The 22,646-nt window shown below is 40.3% G+C and overlaps 1 protein-coding gene across 1 annotated transcript in view; it reads left to right on the forward strand.

The window, feature by feature from the left end:
* ANXA10 (annexin A10) overlaps positions 1-22,646 on the forward strand; it is a 67,114-nt gene that overhangs the window by 31,627 nt on the left and 12,841 nt on the right. The window contains exons 3-6 of the mRNA XM_036856255.1: positions 2,488-2,582; positions 18,485-18,598; positions 20,252-20,342; positions 21,356-21,435. Coding sequence (XP_036712150.1) covers positions 2,488-2,582; positions 18,485-18,598; positions 20,252-20,342; positions 21,356-21,435 — 380 coding nt within the window. The remainder of the gene's footprint in view (positions 1-2,487; positions 2,583-18,484; positions 18,599-20,251; positions 20,343-21,355; positions 21,436-22,646) is intronic.

A 22,646-nucleotide genomic window follows, 5' to 3' on the forward strand; every position in this document is an offset into this window, starting at 1 on the left:
AAATTTTAATAATACTTTTGAGATCCATATGAAATTACTCTGAAATATCTCTAGAAGGATAAATGAGCCAGAATTGCTATGAACTTTGAAAAATGGAGAGTAATTCAGAGAGGAAGGTTGTGGATAATCCCAACAGAACAACAACGAAAACCAGAAGGCTACAAACATTACAGAAGTGTGACGACAACAAAATCAACAATGGATCCAACTGAAAAACCTTCTATTTATTGTTAAGAATACGTTCATCTGGACCACCCATCACGCAGTCAGCAGATCCCTTCAGAACCACCTAATGTGCCTGGCTCCAGCGCTTAACCTGGGCCCCGTGCACCTGCTGCTCTGTGCCTTTCTCTACAGGCTGCCTCTGCTCCCAAACCCGAAACCCCAGGCTCTGGAGCTGGTCCTCTGCCTCCCTCCCTCCATCTTGCAGCTGCCGGACCATTTCTCTCACCTGCATAAATACCTCGCTCCCCCTGTGGGTTCTTCCAGGCACGGTCATCCGTGTATATCCAGTCCCTTGCCCTCATTCACTGGATGCTTTCACACGCAGCTCATCACTTTCCCATGATCCGAACACATCCAGGATGGCTTTAACTTCCAAAAAGATGATCTGCTTAACATCCTAGCGCTTCAACTCGTTTTTCTCCTCATCTCCATAATTTGTCAAAGAAAAAGCATACCACCCAGAATTCAACAGGCAGGGAAGCCTTCATGAAAGAGGAGAGAGACTGAACTCAGCTCCTCTGAAACAAAAGGCAGGCGAGGTCTGAGCCCTGGGATGTTCTAGAGGTCACAGGGGTGGGGGCCTTGGTCAACACAATGAGGACTTCTGAGACTGCTCATTGGCACTTAGGGTCCTGCCTGCCACAGAGGCTGGGAGACAGTGGCTCTATCTTTCCTGGCAATTATATTTCAAAGGGATGCATCCCAAGTCCTTGAGAAAGGCATTTCTGGGCATTAAAACTGGCAGGTGGTTGGGAGAAGATTTATGTCTTGAGGAGAAAAGAAAGAATTTACAACTGCAAGTTTTCTGAAGTAAATGCTCTCAGAAAGAAAGAAAGAAAGAAGGAAGGAAGGAAGGAAGGAAGGAAGGATAGAAAGAAGGAAAGAAGGAAAGAAAGAAAGAAAAGAAAAAAGAAAAGAAAAGAAAAGAAAGAAAGAGAGGTCAAGGGCTTCTAATTGGGAGAAGTTTGTCTGAATTTTGGTCAAGCTGAGGGAATGCTAACACCTTCTTGGTTACTCTACCACCACTAACGTTGCAGCTAAATTTCCCTGAAGCAGCTGTGCATTCAGGCGTTTTTTCAGGTTCATGGGTTGGTGCAGGAGGAAGCAGGGGCCTCAGAGCCCAGGAGCAGAGCCTCTGTTATGGGGAGGGGCTGCCCACCCCTGGGCAGGGGCATGGCCCCCCCTCTCACAGCCCCTTCCCCAGGACTCTTCCTTCTTTTGGGGTCTGGACTGAGGTATGAGGCAGATGCACCCCTGGGCTGAGCAGCTGGGGTTTGTCAAATCAAGCAGACTAAACTGGAGCTCTGTTTTCCCCTGACACTCCAAGGACAAAGTTAATGGCAGGAGCTGAGCTCTGCTGAAGAGGTGAGATGACCACATCTATCACATCTCCTGAGGTCAGGGAAACCTCTCCAAGTGCACATGCACAGAGAGGCTCCTCGGGGGTCAAAAAGGGAGGGGGCGCTACCCCATAATATGTGTTGTCAAACCTCCCGTTAGCCTCAGCGCTGGAATCCACCTTGGCAAAAAGATGTGCACACATATCGGGAGGGCCCTGAGACAGGTCAGATGTGGGAAAAGAAGGGAGATAATTGGCCAGAGGAGAACAGAGACCTGGAAGAACTGCCCTATATAAGTGATTTAAATCACCTCTCCTCGTTCAGGACTCCTGCACTCTTCTCTGGGTGTGTATTTGTGCTTTGCTTCTGCTCTTGCAGCAAACTGCTTCTTTTTTCTCTTTGCACATACTATGCTTCCAATAAACTCTGTGCCTGCTTTACAATGTCTCTTTGTGGAATTCTTCCTCCAAAGAAGACAAGGACCGGGATCCTCTCGCCTGCTGACATCAGGACCACAGCAGTTACTTTTGTCGTAATGTACATTTGTTGTAAGTCATATCGAACCGTACAGTAAGAAAGACACGGGGCCGATTCAAACAGGAATCAGCTTGGCGTTCAGGGAAGCCTTTTGTTGGTGGGGTAGGAGGGGTGGTGGAAGAAAGACCACATTCTTCACTCCTCTGTATTTTTATTGAATCCTTTTAAAGGAAAATCTGTAGTTGTAGCATCAAGAGGAGAGACAGGAGGTACCTCGCCATGTCAGGGGCTGCCCTGTGACTTCCATTTGAGTTGGAACTGTTCCCTGCCTGCTGGAAGCACCACGGGGACAAGGCCTGCATGCTGGCTCTGATCTCTGGACACTGAGTTCTTCCTACGTACAAGGTAGCAGCCTCACGACTCTCCAAATACGCCTCTTTTCCAGGCTGTGACAAGGACCTGCTGATCGACATCCTGAGCCAGCGCTGCAACGCCCAGAGGCTGGTGATCGCCGAGGCCTACCTGAGCACCTTTGGCCGGGTGAGTCCCTCCGTCCCCACCCTCTTCCAAGGAAATTCCTGAGAAGCCTCAGAACGGGTACTGTTACCCTTTTCAGCCTCCGATTACAAAGGCTTCTGACTTCACCAAACATCAGAAACAGTTCTTCTGCCCCAAATGCGTTGCACAGAATGTGGGAAAGAGACACATCAAACGTGCCTGTCATCCCACCAGCCCTTTCTCAGAAATTGTTCAGCTTCATAAAGTAAAAGTTCTGATAGCCTGACACCACCAGTTGGTCCAGTTAGGCTAAAAACACCCCTGCATCAAGCTCTAGGGAAGGTGCACAAGGGGCTGATAATCCAAGGCCCCAAAATAAGACTTTTTCCTGCAGTTCTCCAGAGTTCCTCACCCACCTCTCAACCCAAGCAAATTCCGCACTAGCTTTTCTTCCCACAGCTGCAGTTAGAGCCCGTTAGAAGAGAACGGCACTTAAAAATAGTTTCAGGCAATAAAACTACCCACAGTGCTTTAAAGTAATCACACCCAATTTCAAAGCAAGTGCCATTAAAGCTTTCTTTTGTTATGCATTTAAACCACAGATTCAGAACAAAAACTCTTCAGGCCAAAAGGACCTGGAATAGCAATTTCTTTGTCAACTGAGCATTATCGATGAAACACCATCATAAATCTTATTCTGTAACGTTAGTCCTTAAAAACTTAATCTCCAAACCTCAGTCTGAACAACTAGAGTGCACAAAACAAAGGTATACCTCTGCTTTAGAATGAATGACGAGTCCAAAAAGCCACCACTACTCATGAAATTAGCTGAATTAAGCCGTAGTTGGAAACCAGTTTTGCTTTTTTTCCAGGTAAAACTGTTACTTTTCTTATGTTCCTATGACACCAGTGCTAGTTTTCTTTTGAAAGAGAATGTAAAAGCTATACAAGTTGCAGTATTAGTAATCCAATATTGTTTTAATATGCATACTGCCATAAGAGAGGTCATTTTTCAGTAAATTTTTAACCCAAAACTTTGCATACATCTGTGCTTTTCATAGATCAGGTTAACTTAGGTAACAGCATTACTTTATCACTCTCTACAAAATTACCCTAAAACAGATTAAAATAATTAAGAAATGAGGTGCTTACAACTCATCAGACAACGGATCCTCCAGGGGAGAGCACTCACCACACGCCCAAGGTCTCAGAGTAGTCAGACCCCCTGTGCTGAGGTCCCTGGGCACCGGGGAACTTAGGGACCCTTAGACGAGCCGATAGGGGCCTCTCTGCTCTGAAATGCCCCGTCAGACATCAGTTACCGGGTCTCATAGTCACTTTTCCTGTCGCGTGTCCCTGGCTCACACTGTCCTGATTTGGGCCTTCACCATGTGGTATCCAGATGGATGTGGAAATGGCCCTCACCCCCAGAGCTGCTGCCCCCCAGCCCTTCCCCTGGGTACCCCCCAAATTGAAGACAGAAAGAGTCCAAATCTAAAACTCCACTCTCCTGCTTTAATCCCTGAGCGTTAATCTCAATTCCCCTCACAAATATCCGTCTGGGCACCGAATTCAACCCACCTGCCAACAGGCTCACCGAGTCCCCCAGCCCCTCTCTTCTCCACACCTCAAGCCGGCTCACCACCTCCTGCTTCATCCACCGCATCAAAGGCAGGCCCTGCGGTCTGCAAACTGACAGCGGGCTGCCCGGCCCGCCTGGTGCTCCGTGTACTCCAGTGCCCGGACCTGCACAGCCAGGCCACCCCAGACGCGCATCCCTGACACCTGACACCGTTGCACCAAAATCTCTCCAGCTGCTGCCCCATCCTCTCCTGCAGGCGCCCAGGTCAGGCGGCCATGCTGTCCTCCTCCCCGCCAGGTGTTCGGGTTTACTTACCTCCTGACCCCTCGGCCATCACCTCCTAGAAATCAGGGACCGGGTTACTGGCCACCATCCTTCCCTCCAGAGTCCTGCCTGGGTCTGACACAGAACAGGCACTGCGTTTATAGAATTCCACTCTGCCTCTAAGAAAAAAGGAGAAAAAGAAAAACATCACTTTAGAATCCAATAGTTAAAAAGAACACTCACAAATTGCCTAAATTTCCCTTTTCCCTCATTCCCTGCTCTGGCTGCCCTGGGGTCACCCTGCCTGACCTTGGTGAGGGCTTCTTGACCTCCCCCACTGCTCACGTTCAGAATGATTTCTTCCACCTGGACAAGTTGTGTCTTCTACTAGCTTTCCCTTTCTGTGGGAGAGTTTACAGATTCTTGTATGTTAATCATTGATATTCTTATATTTTTATTAATGTGAATAATCAAGATTAGAGGGAATTATTTTCTTAGCTACTGAATAAGGTACAATTCTAGGCATGTTCCATAAATACCTATTATTATATACTTGACTCCTGTCTAACAGCTCCCAAGTTCAAAAAGGAGGTAATAAAAATGCTAAAGGAATTTTTTAAAATTTCAATAGAAATGCAGATCACTGTAACAAGCAACTAGAAACTATAAAGAGGAGCCAATCCAAATTAGACAGCTCAATTGCTGAGACAAAAACTGAACTAAAAGCAATGAATAGCAGACTAAATAATGCAGAAGAACAAATAAGTGATCTGGAAGATAAAATAATGGAAATCACCCAATCAGAACAGCAGACAAAAAGACAAATAAAAAAAAAGCAACATACGAGATCTATGGGATAATATAAAGTGTGCCAACCTATGCTAAATAGGGATCCCAGAAGGAGAAAAAAGAAGAAAGGGGATTGAAAATGTATTTGAAGAAATTATGGCTGAAAACTTCCCAAACCTAACGAAGGAAATAGATATCCAGGAACAGGAAGCACAGAGGGTCCCAAACAAGATGAATACAAAAAGACTCACACCAAGGAATATCATAATTGAAATGGCAAAAGTGAAAGACAAAGAGAGGATTCTAAAGGCAGCAAAAGAAAAACAAAGAGTCGTATACAAGGGAACTCCCATAAGGCTATCAGCTGATTTCTCTGCAGAAACTCTGCATGCCAGAGGGAGTGGCAATATATATTCAAAGTCCTGAAAGGGAAAACTCTGCAAACTTGGATACTCTACCCAGCATGATTATCATTTAGAATAGAAGGAAAGATAAAGAATTTCTCAGACAAGAAAAAGGTAAAAGAATATAGCAATGTTAAATCTATCCTAAAAGAAATATTGCAAGGTTTTCTCAAAATAGAAAAGAAACAACAATCTTTTCAGGAAAGGCAAATATATAAAAGGACTGAAGATCACTTAAATAGGCCAATACATAGATTAAAAACAATCAAAAATTTTTGTAAAAGTGATTATAACTACAATTAACAGCAAAAGAATAAACATGAAGATAAAAATAGAATGTCAAAATTACAAAATGTGGGAAGGCGAGTAAGAAAGTGTAGATCTTTTAGAATGTGTTTGAGCTTATATGACTATCAGTCTAAAGCAAGTAGGTATGGTTAAGGGTTAACATACTTGAAAATCAGGGTAATTACAAATCAAAAACATACAAGAGATTCACAAAAACCAAAAAGAAAGGAGCTCAAGCGTAATACAAAAGAAAATCATCAAATCGCAAAAGGAAAAACAAAAAGAAGAAGAAAGGAACAAAAAAGAATACAAAATCAACTGGAAAACAAGGTTTGAAATGGCAATAAATACATACTTATCAAAAATTACTTTAAATGTCTATAGACTAAATGCTCTGTTAAAAAGACACAGAGTAGCAGATTGGATAAAAACAAGAACCTAAAATGTGCTGCCTACAAGGACTCACTTTAGGGCACAAGTCACACAGATTACAAGTGAGGGGATGGAAAAGATATTTCATGCAAATGGGAATGACAAGAAAGCAGCGGTAGCTATACTCATGTCAGACAAAATAGACTTTAAAACAAAGGCCATAAAGAAAGACAATGAAGGACACTATATAACGATAAGAGGATCAATACAAAAAGAGGATATTCCACTCATTAACATATATGCACCCAATATAGAAGCACCTAAATAGATAAAACAAATGCTAACAGATATGAAGGGAGAAACTGACAAAAATACAATATAGTAGGAGACTTTAACACCCCACTGACATCAATGGACAGATCTTCCAGACAGAAAATCAATAAAGCAACAGAGACTCTAAATGACACAATGGAACAGTTTAACTTAATTGACATCTAAAGGACACTACATCCAAAAAAATACCAGAATACACATTCTCTAGTATACTTCATATACTAGGATACAAAACAAGCCTCAAGAAATTTAAGAGGGTAGAAATTATTTCAGATAATAATTTCTGTGGTCAGAAAGCCTCTTTTCTGACCACAATGGCATAAAACCAGAAATCAACCACAGAAAGAATGGGGGAAAATGATCACATGGAGACTAAACAACATGCTACTGAAAAACCAATGGGTCAATGATGAAATCAAAGAGGAAATCAGAAAATACCTCAAGACAAATGGCAATGAAAACACAGCCTTACAAAATCTATGGGATGAAGCAAAGGCAGTTACAAGAGAGAAGTTCACAGTGATACAGGCCTTCCTCAAGAAACAAGAAAAATCTTAAATTAACAACTTAACCTACCACCTAAAAGAATTAGAAAAAGAAGAAAAAACAAAACCCAAAGTTAGCAAAAGGAATGAAATACTAAAGATCACAGAGGAAATAAATAGAGATAATCAATAGAAAAAAAATCAATAAAACCAAGAGCTGGTTTTTTGAAAGGATAAAAAAAATCAACAAACCTCTAGTCAGGCTCACCAAGAAGAAAAGAGAGAGAACTCAAATAAACAAAATAAGAAATGAAAGCAGAGAAATATCAACTGATAACCACAGAAATACAAAAAAAAACTTGTAAGAAAATAGTTTGAACAGTTATATACCAACAAATTGGACAACCTAGATGAAATAGGCAAGTTTCTAAAAACATACAACCTGCCAAACTTGAGCCAATAAAAAACAGATAATTTGAACAGACTGATACTAGAAGTGAAATAGAATCTGCAATTAAAAAAAAACAAAAAAAAAACTGCCTGCAAACAAAGTCCAGGACTGGATAGCTTCTCTGGGGAATTCTACCAAACATACAAAGAACTTATACCTACCCTTCTCAAACTCTTCCAAAAGATTGAAGAGGAGGGAACACTCTCAAAGTCATTCTATGAAGCCACCATCACCCTGATACCAAAACCAGACAAAGTCACTACAAAAAAACAGAATTACAGGCCAATACCTTTGATGAATATAGATGAAAAAGTCCTCAAAAAATATTAGCAAACCGGATCCAACAGCATATAAAAAGTAGAATTTATTCCACGGTCACAACAATGGTTCAACATATACAAATCTATTAATGTGATGCACCATATTAAGAAAAGAAAGGACAAAGTCTCAATAGACACAGAAAAAGCATTTGATAAAATTCAACATCCATTTGTGGTAAAAACTCTCACCAAAGTGGGTATAGAGGGAACATGTCTCAAGATGATAAAAGCCACTTATGACAAACCTACAGCCAACATAATAATCAGTGGTGAAAAGCTGAAAACCTTCCCACTAAATTCTGAAGCAAGACAAAGATGCCTACTCTCACCACTTCTATTCAACATAATATTGGAAGTCCTAGACACAGCAATCAGACAAGAAAAAGAAATAAAAAGTATCCAAATTCAAAGGAAAGTGGTAAAATTGTCATTATATGCACATGACATGACACTATATATAGAAAACTGTAAAGACCCTGCACAAAAACTATTCAGCAAAGTAGCAGGATACAAAATTAACGTACAGAAATCTGCTGCATTTCTTTACACTAACAATGAAATATCAGAAAGAGAAAATTAAAAAATCAATCCCATTTAAAATTGCTTCAAAATAAAGAAGATATCTAGGCATAAACCTAACCAAGGAGGTGAAAGACCTATATGTTGAGGACTATAAAATGTTGATAAAGAAAACTGAAGATGATTCAAAGAAATGGAAAGATAACCCATGCTCTTGGAAGAATTTATATTGTTAAAATGGCCATACTCTCCTAAGCAATCCCTATTTAATGTGATCCCTATCAAATTACCCATGACATTTTTCACAGAACTAGAACAAATAATCTTAAAATTTATATGGAACCACGAAAGACCCAGAACTGCCAAAGCAATCCTGAGAAAAAAGAATAAAACTGGAGGCATAACCCTCCCAGACTTTGGACAATACTACAAAGCTACAGTAATCAATCAAAACAGTGTGATACTGGCACATAAACAGATATATGGATCAATGGAACAGAAGAGAGAGCCCAAAAATAAATCCACACCCCTACAGTCAATTAATCTTCAACAAAGGAGGCAAGAATATACAGTGGAGAAAAGACAATCTCTTTAACAAGTGGTGTTGGGAAAGCTGGACAGCCACATATAAATCAATGAAGTTAGAACACTCCCTCATACCATACATAAAAATAAACCCCAAATGACGTAAAGCTTATATATAAGACACGGTACCATAAAACTCCTAGAAGAGAATATAGGCAAAATATTCTCTGACATAAATCCTAGCAATATTTTCTTAGATCAGTCTCCCAAGGCAAAGAAATAAAAGCAAAAATAAACAAATGGGACCTAATCAAACTTAAAAGCTTTTGTGCAGCAAAGGAAATCACAAACAAAACAAAAAGACAACAACCTATGGATTGGGAGAAAATATTTGCAAATGATGCAACAGACAAGGGCTTAATTTCCAAAATATACATAGAGCTCAATATCACAAAAAAAAAAAAAAACCAACCCAATCAAAAAATAGGCAGAGGGCTTCCCTGGTGGCGCAGTGGTTGAGAGTCTGCCTGCCAATGCAGGGGACACGGGTTCGAGCCCTGGTCTGGGAAGATCCCACGTGCCGCGGAGCAGCTGGGCCCGTGAGCCACAATTGCTGAGCCTGCGCGTCTGGCGCCTGTGCTCCGCAACAACAGAGGCCGCGATGGTGAGAGGCCCGCGCACCGCGATGAAGAGTGGTCCCCGCTTGCCGCAACTGGAAAAAGCCCTCGCACAGAAACGAAGACTCAACACAGTCATAAATAAATAAATAAAAGGACGTGAATTTCTAAAAAAAAAAAAAAAAAAAAAAAATAGGCAGAATACCTAAATAAACATTTCTCAAAAGAAGACATACACATGGCCAATATGTATATGAAAAGATGCTCAACATCACTAATTATTAGAGAAATGCAAATAAAAAACCACAATGAGGTGTCACCTCACGCCAGTCAGAATAGCCATCAATAAAAATTTACAAATAACAAACGCTGGAGAGAGTGTGGAGAAAAGGGAATGTAAATTGTTGCAGCCACTATGGAAAACAGTATGGAGGTTCCTCAAAAAACTAAAAATAGAGTTACCATATAACTCTGCAATCCTATTCCTGGGCATATATCTGGAAAACATGAAAACTCTAATTTGAAAAGATACATGCACCCCAATGTTCACAGCAGCACTGTTTACTATAGCCAGGACATGGAAATAACCTAAATGTCCAATAACAGATCAATGGATAAAGAAGATGTGGTACATATATACAATGGAATATTACTCAGCCATAAAAGAGAATGAAATAATGCCATTTGCAGCAACATGGATGGACCTAGAGATGACCATACTAAGTGAAGTCAGACAGAGAAAGACAAATGTCATATGATATCACTTACATGTGGAATCTAAAAAATAATACAAATGAATCTATATAGAAAACAGAAACGGACTCACAGAGTAGAAAACAAACTTATGGTTATCAAAGGGGAAAGGGAGTGGAGGGAAGGGATAAATTAGGAGTTTGGGATTAACAGAAACACACTGAATATATAAAATAAACAACAAGGGTTTACTGTATAGCACAGGGAACTATAGTCAACATCCTGTAGTAACCTATAACTGAATCACTTTGCTGTATACTTGAAACTAACACAATATAATAAATCAACTATAGTTCAATATAAATAAATAAATTTTTAAAAAATTTACTTACCACTGCACAGTGACAAAGCAGCTTGCACAAGTGTTTTTATAATATAAAATTGCCCAAGTATTTACACAATGAATATCAGTGGGGGTAGAATTAAGACAACTTCTAAGTTACACTTTGTACAGGCCTACATCACAGAGTGTTTCAACAGCAAGTATTTTTTTTATGATAATAGAAAAGACATGGAAGTTAAAAGCATATAAAACTATGCTCCTGAGCATATTCAGACAAAAAGAGTGCTAGTCATCCTTCCATATCTTGCCCCTGAGTGCACACAATTAGATAACGGTAAAAAGAAGAAAGGAAAAGGAACCGCCATGTTACTTTCAGTTTAAATGGAGCTGTGGGAATTGCTGCGGCGTGGCCCACCTGCAGCACCAGGAGCTCAGAGCAGCTCGATTTGAGCAGCACGTACTCATTAGCCTAACGCAGGGCCAGGCTGTGAGGTCCATAGCGTCCCTTTAGGGCAAACAAGAAAGCAGAGGCAGTCCAGCTGGGGAAAGGCACACTCCAAAGGTTGCATCTGCAAAGCTATTTCTATCCCTCCCAGAGAGAATTTAAGACTCTAACTAGAGAATGTGTTTGAAGGCTCCTCTTTGAACTTGCAAAGTTTAGCTACTTAAACATATTATTCAATATGTATCTTCGCAAATGTAAGTGATATGTTCTTCTGATGTCCTGAAAAACCACTGTAGAACTCTTGGCCCATTTGCAGTGCAAGGGCACTGTAATTCCAGAGTTCCAGCCCCTCCATGAAATCAAAGTGCGTGCAGATGGGGACCGTTGCTTGTTTTTCCTTGAGCAGCCAATGCCTCCGAACAAACAACTGAGGAAATACGAGTGGACCCATCCGTTCATTATTTTATACCAATGCTGTGTAGCTGGCACCGTGCTACGGCTGGGGAAACTGCCATGAATAAAACAGACCAAAAGCCCTGCCAGGGTCTTTACCTGGTGAGACAGAGAAAAATTAGTGAAACGTGTCCTGTTAGAAGGGACTAGTGCTCTGGAGAAAAGATGAAGCCTGGTGAGAAGGACAGAGAGTGCTGGCGGACCAAGCGCACAGTAAGTCCCCCACATGCGAACGAGTTCCGTTCCCAGAGCGCGTTCGCAAGTCCAATTTGTTCGTAAGTCCAGCAAGGTTAGCCTAGGTACCCCACTGACACAGTCGGCTATATAGTATGTACTGTCATAGGTTTATAATACTCTTCACACAAAGAATACATAAAAAACAAAGAAACACAAAAAATAGAGAAACGCTTTTTAATCTTATAGTACAGTCCCTTGAAAAGTACAGTAGTCCAGTACAACAGCTGGCACACAGGGGCTGGCATCGAGTGAACAGGCAGGAAGAGTTACTGACTGGAGGGGGGAGAGGAGGTGGGAGATGGCAGAGCTGAAGGATCGTCAGCAATAGGAGACGGAGGGCAAGCTTCAGTTTCACTCACGCCTGACGCTGATGGCACAGGTTCTGGTTCCTTGCTAGATTCAGTTCTATCTACTCTCTTGAAGAAACGATCCAGTGATGTCTGGGTAGTATCTCTTTTTTTCTCATCATAGATGACACGGTAGCACATTCTGAACGGCTGCTGCAACCTTCGTGTACCGTTCTACGTTCAGGTTCTGTGCCTCAGAAACTAACAGTGCCTCCTCAAATAAAGAAAATCCCCTTGCTGTTCCCTGCATCGTGAATCTCTTCGGTTCTTCAGTTACTTCTTCTTCTCTCTCTTTGTCCTTTCTCTGGGCACATTCGCATCTCTGAAAGTTCACAACGTGAAGGTTCGTATGTAGAGGACTTACTTACTGTAATTGTAAATAGCCTGACGATGGCAGGCTCTGTGAAGAAGTCCGAGGGGCGAGGCACGTGCTCGGCTAGAGAAGGAACATTCAAGCTACAGAGAGGAGAAAGCAATGGCCCTGAGAGGGCAGGTCTGCTGTGCCAGGAGCCACCGGAAGCCCAGGGGGTGGAGGGGGGTCGGGAGCAGGGAGAGGAGTGGCAGGAGGTGACGGCACAGATTGGCCAAGGGGACATCGTGTGCCATGGTGACCATCGCATAAAACACCTGCATGTTTGCTTATCCCGAGCTCAGCTGCACAAAAGTAGCTGTAACTCATCCTGGAGTTTGGAGTGGGAAAGGGTGTTTCTGCAGAGGAGTGACTAACAGATCGGCATTTTTCCAGGAGCACCTGTCAGGTGTGTGTGGGGAGGACAGGTGTAAGGGCAGAAGGGGACGCACTCGGAGGCTGTTGCATTGACGTAAGGAGCCATGACGGTGCCGAAGCCAGGGTTATGGCGGTAAAAGTGGGACAAAATCGTCAGTTTCTGGATGTAAGTTAGAGACCACAGAATTTACTGACAATGGATATTGGTAACGTGTGAGAAATGCAGTGTAACAGGCAAACTTCTGGGGTGCAGAGAGAGAAAGAGACAGAAAGAGGGGAGAGAGGAAACAGCTAGTATCAGCCGTTTTTAATCTGCAGCAAATTACCTAATATTTGGGGGTGGGGGGGGAGACATTTTGAGTGCCTCATACCTCCCAGAAAATATTTTAAGAATTCCACCTGAGTTAAATATTTTCTGGTAAGGCCAATGCTATGAGGTGGGTGCTGTTAGAATTCTCCCTGTACAGACGGGAAGCAGACACAGAAGTAAGGGCACCTACCTGTCACCTCACAGCTGACGCTCGGCCAGGACCGGAACCACACGCCACCCCCAGGCCTGGGCACGACCGGTTGGGGTGACGCCTGGCACTGCCTGTTCCACCAAAATTCTCTAACTTCCTTGAGGTAGCTTACGAAATCAGTTTGCTAGAGCCATGTACGCACGCACGCACGCGCATGCGCGCACGCACGCATGCGCACACGCACAGACGCACGCACGCACACCTGCGCTCCAAAGCAAAGCTCTCCCGCGCCATCTAGCGGCCGCGCTGATCCCTATCAGCAGTGGAAACCACGCAGGTGTTCCGGGTCAGAGCCCAAAGCGATCACAAAGTGAAGTAAGGGAAGATGCTGTTATGAATATTTGGGAGGGATACGGACCCAAAAAGTGACTGAAGATCAAACGGAAGATTTTGCAGTGCCCAAGCCATTGCCTTTATCTTTTACGTTTAATCAGTAAATTCAGGGCTTTCTCCTCCCACATTTATTCCTTTATTCTCGCACTTGTTCACACGTTCATTTATACATTATATATCACGTACTCTGCACATTTGAGTACTCAGCACTGTGCCAGAGCGAGATGATGGATTTGGGAACATTTGTGAGAAAGTCCGTGTCTGATAGACGTTGGGGGGACATAAATGCATATAATATGGTCATTAAATCTAGTGTAATAAGTGCGAGGGTGGAGCAGCCGTGGCAAAGAAATAATCAGCTTCCCCGAGGGTCAGAGGAAGGCTCGCAAAAAGTGATGATAATTCTAACGTTTCCATCTGTCCATCAGCTGCCAGGACCCTTTAACTCTCTACATAAAAGTCTACTCCATTGGTCTGTTTGCATTTAAACCTTCAAGGCACTGTGCTGGATTTAATTTTTTGTTTGTTTTTTGTTTGTTTGTTTTGGGGTGGTTTTTTTGGTATTAGGACAGCACTAGTCACATAAAATAAATTGAGAAGTCTTCTTTCATCTGCTGCTTTCTACAAGATTTTGTGTAGAATTTACTTCCACCTTAAATGTTTCATAGATTTTTATCAAGTGATTTCACCTGGCTCTAGAGATTAAGCGTGTGGGTTAATTGTGAATCCAGTTTTTCAAAATAGATATAAGGAAATTTTGACTGAGTTTGAAATTCTCCTTGAGTTTATTCTGGTAATTTGTGTCTGTCAAGGAACTGATCCATTTCAACTAAATTTCAAAATATAGTGGTGTATCTTTGAATTATGGTTCTCTGCAGATATATGCTGAGGAATGGGTTTGCTGGGTCATACGGTAACTCTATTTTTGTTTTTTAAGGAACCTCCATACTGTTCTCCATAGTGGCTGCACCAGTTTGCATTCCCACCAACAGTGTAGGAGGGTTCCCTTTTCTCCACACCCTCTGCAGCAAATCAAGCCTTGGCTTCTGCTTGGCTGTTTCTGTGATGCAGCCACAGGCAGCTTCTAGGGATGCACCAGCAAGGCGATAGGCATAACCTATAGGTGGTGAGCAGCCTCTCCAGCAGTTATTATTTGTAGACTTTTTGATGATGGCATAATTCAAAAAGATACATGCACCCCAATGTTCACTGCAGCACTATTTACAATAGCCAAAACATGGAAGTAACCTAAATGTCCATCAACAGATGAATGGATAAAGAAGATGTGGTACATATATACAATGGAATATTACTCAGCCATGAAAACAAATGAAATAATGCCATTTGCAGCAACATGGATGGACCTAGAAATAATTATACTAAGTGAAGTAAAACAGAAAGAGAAAGACAAATATCATATGATATCACTTATATGTGGAATCTAAAATATGACACAAATGAACTTATTTACAAAACAGAAACAGACTGACAGCATAAAGAATAGACCTGTGATTGCCAAGGCAGGGGAAGGAGGGATAAATTAGGAGTATGGGATTAACAGACACACACTACTATATATAGAATAGATAAACAACAAGGACCTACTGTATAGCACAGGGAACTCTACTCAATATTTTGTAATAACCTATAAGGGAAAAGAATCTGGAAAAAATTAAAAAATATATATGTATAACTGAATCACTTTGCTATACACTTGAAACTAACACAACATTGTAAATCAGCTATATTTCACTTATATATATAGTGTTATAAATGTGGTCATAATATTCTTTTTTCCTTTAATGTCTGTAGTATTTGTATATGTCACTCTTACTTTGCCAATATTTTTGTATTTTCTTTTTTTCTTGTCAGTCTAATTAGAATTTTATTAACATTACTCATCTTTTCAGAAAATTACATTTTGATTTCATTCACAGTGTCTAGTATTTATTTTCTGTTTCATTGATTTCTGATCTTATTCTTATTTCCTTCCTTCTTATCCTGGACTTAATTTACTCTTCCTTTTTCTAGATTTTTTGAGGTGGAAGATTAGGTCATTGATTGTATGTTTCTCTTCTAACATGAATATTTAAAGCTAAAAGTGTATCTTCAATCACTATCTTCACTGCATCTCACAAATTTTGACATGCTGCATTTTCACCTTCATTAAATTAAAAGTATTTTCTAACTCCCTTGTGATATATTCTTTGAGATTTGGATCATACAAAAGTGCATTTTAAAATTTCCAAACATTTGGGATTCTCCAGATATATTTTTATTGTTAGTTTGAAGTTAATTTTGTTGTAGTGGGAGAATAAACACCTGTTAGAGGCACATTATGAGCCATATTGAAGGAAACATCTCAACCACGTGCTGTTCCAACTATGCAAGGTCCTCACTGTTGGGAACGATGTCAACAGATGTCTAGAGAGAGAGAGATTTTGAGGAATTAGCTCACATGATTGCAGAGGCCTGCAAGCCCAAATACACACGACAGGCCAGCAGAGACTATGGCAGGCTAGAGCCTCAGAGAGGGTAGCTGCTCAGTTCCAAAGGCCGTGTGCTGGTAGAATTCTTGAAGGAAAATCAATCTTTTTTTATAAAGTCTTCAACTGACTGAATGAGACCCACCCACACTGTGGAGAGTAATCTGCTTTACTCGAAGTCCACTGATTTAAATGTTAATCATCTAAAAAATACCTTCACAGGATGTGGTACATATATACAATGGAATATTGCTCAGCCATAAAAAAGAATGAAATCATGCCATTTGCAGCAACATGATATGATAGAGATTATCATGCTAAGTGAAGTAAGTCAGAAAGAGAAAGACAAACACCATATGATATCACTCATATGTGGAATCTAAAATACAACTTACAAATGACATTATCTATTAAACAGAAACAGACTCACAGACATAGAGAACAGACTTGTAATTGCCAAGTGGGACGAGGGTGGAGGAGGGATGGAGTGGAAGTTTGGGATTAGCAGATGCAAATTATTATATACAGAATGGATAAACAACAAGGTCCTACTGTAGAGCACAGGGAACTATGTTCAACATCTTGGGATAAACCATAATGGAAAAAAACGGGAAAAAAGAATGTATATACATGTATAACTGAGTCACTTTGCTGTACAGCAGTAACTAACACAACATTGTAAATCAGCTATACTTCATTTAAAAAACATTTTTTTTTAAATACCTTCACAGAAACATCTAGAAGAATGTTTGACCAAATATCCGGGTGCTGTGGCCCATCCAAGCTGACATAAAATTAACCATCACAAATGGCATCTGAACTCCTACCTCCATGCCACTTGTCCTTCCTTGTGTAACTGTGTCTTCTGTCCTCTGATCCTGTAAGGCCATTCTGATATATTATCTGAATTCTTAGAACTCTCTTGAACTACTGCTTTAGGATCTTATAAAGTGAAACATGAAGATCAGAGCCTTCGAAAGCATTAGCTCACATTTTTACTTACACTACGTCTGGGTTTATGGGATGTTGGTCCTCTTGAAAACAGAGACCTTGTGTTATCTTTCTCCAGCTCCTACCACCATGTCTGGGAAAGAGTAGAAATAAACACCCATTGAATACACTGCCATCTTTCCTTCAAAAAAGATGTATTGAGCTCGTGTGAGCATGAGAACAAAGGCTTCACAAGCTCAGATGTTCATGTCAGCTTTATCCATTGCTATCACCTGTCTCCTAATAGCACCTTCAGGACTATTTGGTAAAGGGATTAGAAACAGTCGATGGTGAACAACGAGGGAATTAACTAGACTACCAGCTCCATGAGGAAGCGATCTTGTAAGTCTTATATCTACTCCAAGCACCTGCCACAACTCCAGACACCTATTAACTGCTCATTAAACAAATTGCACTGACCTGGGCGAAAATTCAATAGATTCTCTCTGTTACCAATTACCACCTTGTGGATGATGCTTTTATTTGTTAAAAAAGAAAACCCACAGTATAGGAAACGTGCTGCCAGATTATACTAAACAAAATGAAAATTATGACTATTTTGTTTTTATTGTAACAAAGCTTATTTATTATGCCTTATTGAATTATATTATTGAACCAAGTCAGAACTAAAATGTTGTGTATTTCAACATAAAACTGAATATACACTATACATTTTAGCAAGAAATGGTAAATTTTAAACACCTTTCAGATATCTTTGTAACCCTACAAAAAATAAATTGAGCATATATGTTTTTAAACATCCACTCTACATGAGTAAAAGGAAAGTCACATTAAAACGATCAATTTCATGCTCTTGTACCTGTATTTCAAGGCCAAAAATCCAGCACACTTATTTTTCTTTTTAAGCATTTAATTTTCAATATTTTCAGTAAATGTATTCATGTGACTATTTGAAGAAAGTTCTAAGACTACTTAATTCACTTATACAAGCTTTTTGGCAATAGTATAACCAGAAACTCTTTGCTAAAGGACATTGCTATAATGATAAAATAAAATGCATATTTTCTTTAAGGACTTTCTTTCATTAATTCCACACAAGAAAACTAAGCACTCCCAACTAAAATGCTTTCAGGTTTCAAATTTTATTTATTTTCATAATGAGATGAGAAGAGGGGTCGGGTTGGGATTAGGGAAGGAGTTATCCTTCTGTGTTTACGTGACTAGAATATCCATACAGATGATGTTTCATGCAGAGATGTCATCACATCAGTCATTTTCAAACCCTCAAGTCCACGATCTCGTGTAATCCACGTACACACGTGTGAACTAAAACCAGACTAGTTATTATGTGAAGTGACGTGGAAAAGGAAATCGTACTAGAAGACTTTCTGCAATTACCCCATTTCTCTCATAAAATTGGTAAGCGATATAATGAAGGTATTTCTTTTTCCCTCCACAGGACCTGGTTAGTGACCTGAAGGAGAAGCTTTCCGATCACTTCAAGGAAGTCATGGTGGGACTCATGTACCCACCGCCCTCCTACGATGCCCACGAGCTCTGGCACGCCATGAAGGTAGAGGTCGGATGCGAAACTATTTCCATAGTGCGGGACCTGCCCTGTGACGCTGCTACGTGTGATCAGGGAGGGGAGGGAACTTCTGCGCAAAGAAGAAACAAAAGAAATGCTGGGGGGCTGTCAGGAAAGGGGGGACCTCCAGAGCCCAGCGGCGGGATCAGTCGATTCTCCTGTTGTGCAAACTCAGACCCACCAACCCCGCTCTGTGCCAACCTGCCTAAAGGAAAGCTTCCGGGGCTGTTTGGATTTGTCTCTCCCCAGTATATCTTCATACATTAAGAGGAAATATTATAATTCATGTGAATCTCTTTACACTGTGGTAAAAATTGGGCTCATCAAGTAATGAGTCAGCAGTAATACTGAGTCAGAGACAAAATATAGATGACATCTTTATTTTTGTGACTCTAAATCAATCCTTTACAAAAACTATCGCTCAAATGTAGCAAAATATTACTTCTGAAGGATTAGAACAATTCTTTCTTACAGGAAAGAAATTAACTACAGATTTGTTAGAGGTTTGTTGGCTAGGGATGGGGGACAAAGGGCTTTTCACATCTTTCCAAATGCTGATATGAAACACCTGCAGAGCTGCTGTAATCATTCCAATACAATGCCTGCCAATGACCTGATTACCCTGGTCTGGGAACAGTGTGTGACTCGAAAAGGGAAAGGGAAAAAAATTATGGAATCTGGATCTTGGCCATCATATTTGTAGATCAGAATAAGCCTTATGTAAAATATGAATTTCAACTATTTTTTTTTTTACAATTCCATATGTGGAATTTACTCAGTTAAAATTCAGTGAGTAGATATGAATCTCAAAAGTATTGAATTTTTTTTTACTATTTAAAAAAAAATTTTATTGGAGTATAGTTGATTTACACTGTTGTGTTAGTTTCAGGGGTACAGCAAAGTGAATCAGTTATACATGTGCATATATCCACTCCACTCTTATTTGTTTTTTTAGATTCGTTTCCCATATAGGCCATTACAGAGTATTGAGTGTTGCATAATGTCAATCCCTACCTCTTGCAAAATGATGTGACTAAAAACTATAAGGAGAAAGTCCTATGTTACTGTTTAGATGAAACTGTTACATTGTATCAATGTCTCATAGAACGGAAAGGATTTCTGAAGCTTTCTGAAAAAGATGTGTTGTCTTTAAAATCACCATCAGAGAAGAGTTCATGCCTATGGCTGAAAGAGACTACAGAAAGTACCCAGTCCAAACGTTTAGGCAAACGGTGCACAAGTCCACATCCGGGGAGAGGCAGGGAGACGTCTCTGAAACATCTTTGCAAAATTAGAGACCCAGGGTCAAATTCGAGCTTGCCCAAGAATTGATATTCTAGCAGGAAAAAAATCAGTGTCATGAGCATTGTTTAAACATCTTTTCCCACATTATTTAGAAATGCCCATGCTGTTTTACTCTATGAAGGAACAGAGTTTCAGATAATATTATCTTCTTGGGACCAAACAGCTAGTAAGTAGCAGAGGCAGACTGAACTGGGCCTGTCTTTATCCCAAACATACTTCCTTGCCCTCTGCCACCTCTCAGAACACCAGGGAGGCTGTATCCCTTTACTGCACAGACTGCACTGTTATTTCCAGCACAGATACCATTATATTTCTCTCGCTCTGTCTTTCTAGGGAGCAGGCACTGATGAGAATTGCCTCATTGATATATTAGCTTCAAGAACAAACGGAGAAATTTTCCAGATGCGAGAAGCCTACTATTTGCGTAAGGAAATACACATTTGTACATATGTTTTACACTCATAGAAACTTTATATTTTCCAAATAACACGTAAAATATTCCAGTTTATGTATTTTAAAGAATTTTCTAAGACACTCATATGTGAAATACCACTCACTCAAGACTAATTAATTCACTAGGTAGAATCGATGATCAGGGTACTAAAAATGAAACAATTCCCTAGACAATCAAGTTAAGCAGACTTTCCAGGAAAATAATTACTAGTTTCTATGAGGTGGGTGTTTACATTAGGACAGCAAGTACCTGGTACAGTGGCTCAGGGAGCATCGTATCTCTTACCTAGGAGGGACCAGGTATAAAGACAGAACAAAGCAAAGCGCGATGACCGCTCAGCGAATTCTACAAATATGGGCAACTACTTCAATTTACATAAACCTCATAATCACTGCGATCCACCTCAGAATCAGATTTTTACACATTTTAAAAGTGGAAAGGTTAACTCTTTTCATTTTTAAAAAGGCTTAATGCCTTAAGTTCCACTGCATCATGTATTATGTGACATTGAACTGTCAAGAAAAGGTTCCGGACAATCAGCTCTATTGCATTCAAACAAAAACAAGACTTTCCCAAGGGGAGTGAAGTAAGACCCTTCACTGAAAATATTAAGACAGGACAAAGACTTGGGAAGAGCTGGGCTGGGCAGTGTGCAAAGGAAAGAGAAGGCAGAATTCTGAATTTTAAAGATTGCAGAATGCGAAATGATTCTCAATGTTGTTTTTCAGTTTTGGAATAGACATAGTATTTTTTTTTTAAGAAAACAGACCTGGGCCTATGTTACCATTGCTGTCAAATTACTTGGGTGGACTGTTTATTGGCTTCATGTGAGTAGAATGCGGTAAAAGACAAAGAAATGTCAGCAGATTAGATGTCTCCTCACTTTCCACTCATACGGGGGAAGTAGCGCTGACCTAGGCAAGCACAGCGATACGTGGTTCTATCGTAAACCAACCCTCCAACATGGGCGTTCTCGTACCCAGAATACAGCCGCGACCTGCAGGAGGACATTTACTCAGAGACCTCGGGACACTTCAGAGATACGCTGGTGAACTTGGTCCAGGTATGAAACTCCAAAATTCACACAATTTTGCACTATTAAAAAAGATAGGTATGTTTCATTTTCAAAAATAGGACAGAAAACTCCAGTTTAACAGTGAATTCTGTACAATAACAAGTACTGAATGCCAGCTAAATTCAAGGCACTATGATAGAAACTTGGGTTGGATATAGAAACAAACAAACATGAATACGACACCATCTCTGTTCTCAAAACAATCTACTATAAGTAAAATGATTATAATTATCAATAAATGCATAAATGATTATATATTACAAGGGTGTTAACAGATTAAAAATATTACGGTTACAATTAGTAGAATGAGAACATCGCCTAAGGCCCCAGGGACCCAGGACCACACCAATAGGTGAATAAGTCAGAATCACCAGATGAGAGTACAATATACAGAGGGATCCAGGAGCCTCACTTATGACTTTAAATTAGGAGAATCTGGATTATTGAAAATAAAAACTAGTTTTCCCTTCTTACCATCTCTTTATTTCTGTAATTCCATCTTCTCCTTGAGTTTGTGTTGACCAAATCAATCAGACACATCCTCAGTACCTGATGAAGTGATGCAGGAAACGGGAGAGGATTCAGCAGGAAACAAGGGGCTTGAATTTAGGCAAGAAAAGCTATTCGGTTCCTCTGTGTTATCACTCAGATTGTTGACTAACCATCTTCTAGCAGGGAGAGCAGTGGATGGAACTCTTGATGTTGCAGCCCAGGTTATAGAACTTATAGAATGAAAGAAAACAAGGGAACATCAGGTCAGGAAAAAAATACAGAAAATCTCCCAACCACTCCAGAAAATAGACCCACAGCCATATGCTAATTTTTCTTTCTGAAATTGCAGGTTCAAACTTTTACCTAGAGAGAGTTCTTTTTTTTTAATTCTACAAAGTTTTTTTACAAAAATGAACAAATTTATTTCTCAAGTTGAAGTATTGTATTACTTTTTACAAGAAAGATAAAAATTAAGAATTCTTTCTACCCTGTCTAGAACTAGTCTATATACAGAAAATAGTTAAAATGAGAAAATGACTATTGATAATGATTTTTTTTCCTTTAAAATATCAATGGCAGTGTGCAAATTTAAATGACTACTTCATTTTCCTTCTTTTCTGACTGGGCAATTTTGCTATCTTTCTCATTCGGGGTGGATTAACACACCCAATCAAACACAGGAGGTGTGGTTTCTTTAATGTGTGTTT

Source organism: Balaenoptera musculus, chromosome 6 (assembly GCF_009873245.2).
Source record: "Balaenoptera musculus isolate JJ_BM4_2016_0621 chromosome 6, mBalMus1.pri.v3, whole genome shotgun sequence".
NCBI lineage: Eukaryota > Metazoa > Chordata > Mammalia > Artiodactyla > Balaenopteridae > Balaenoptera > Balaenoptera musculus.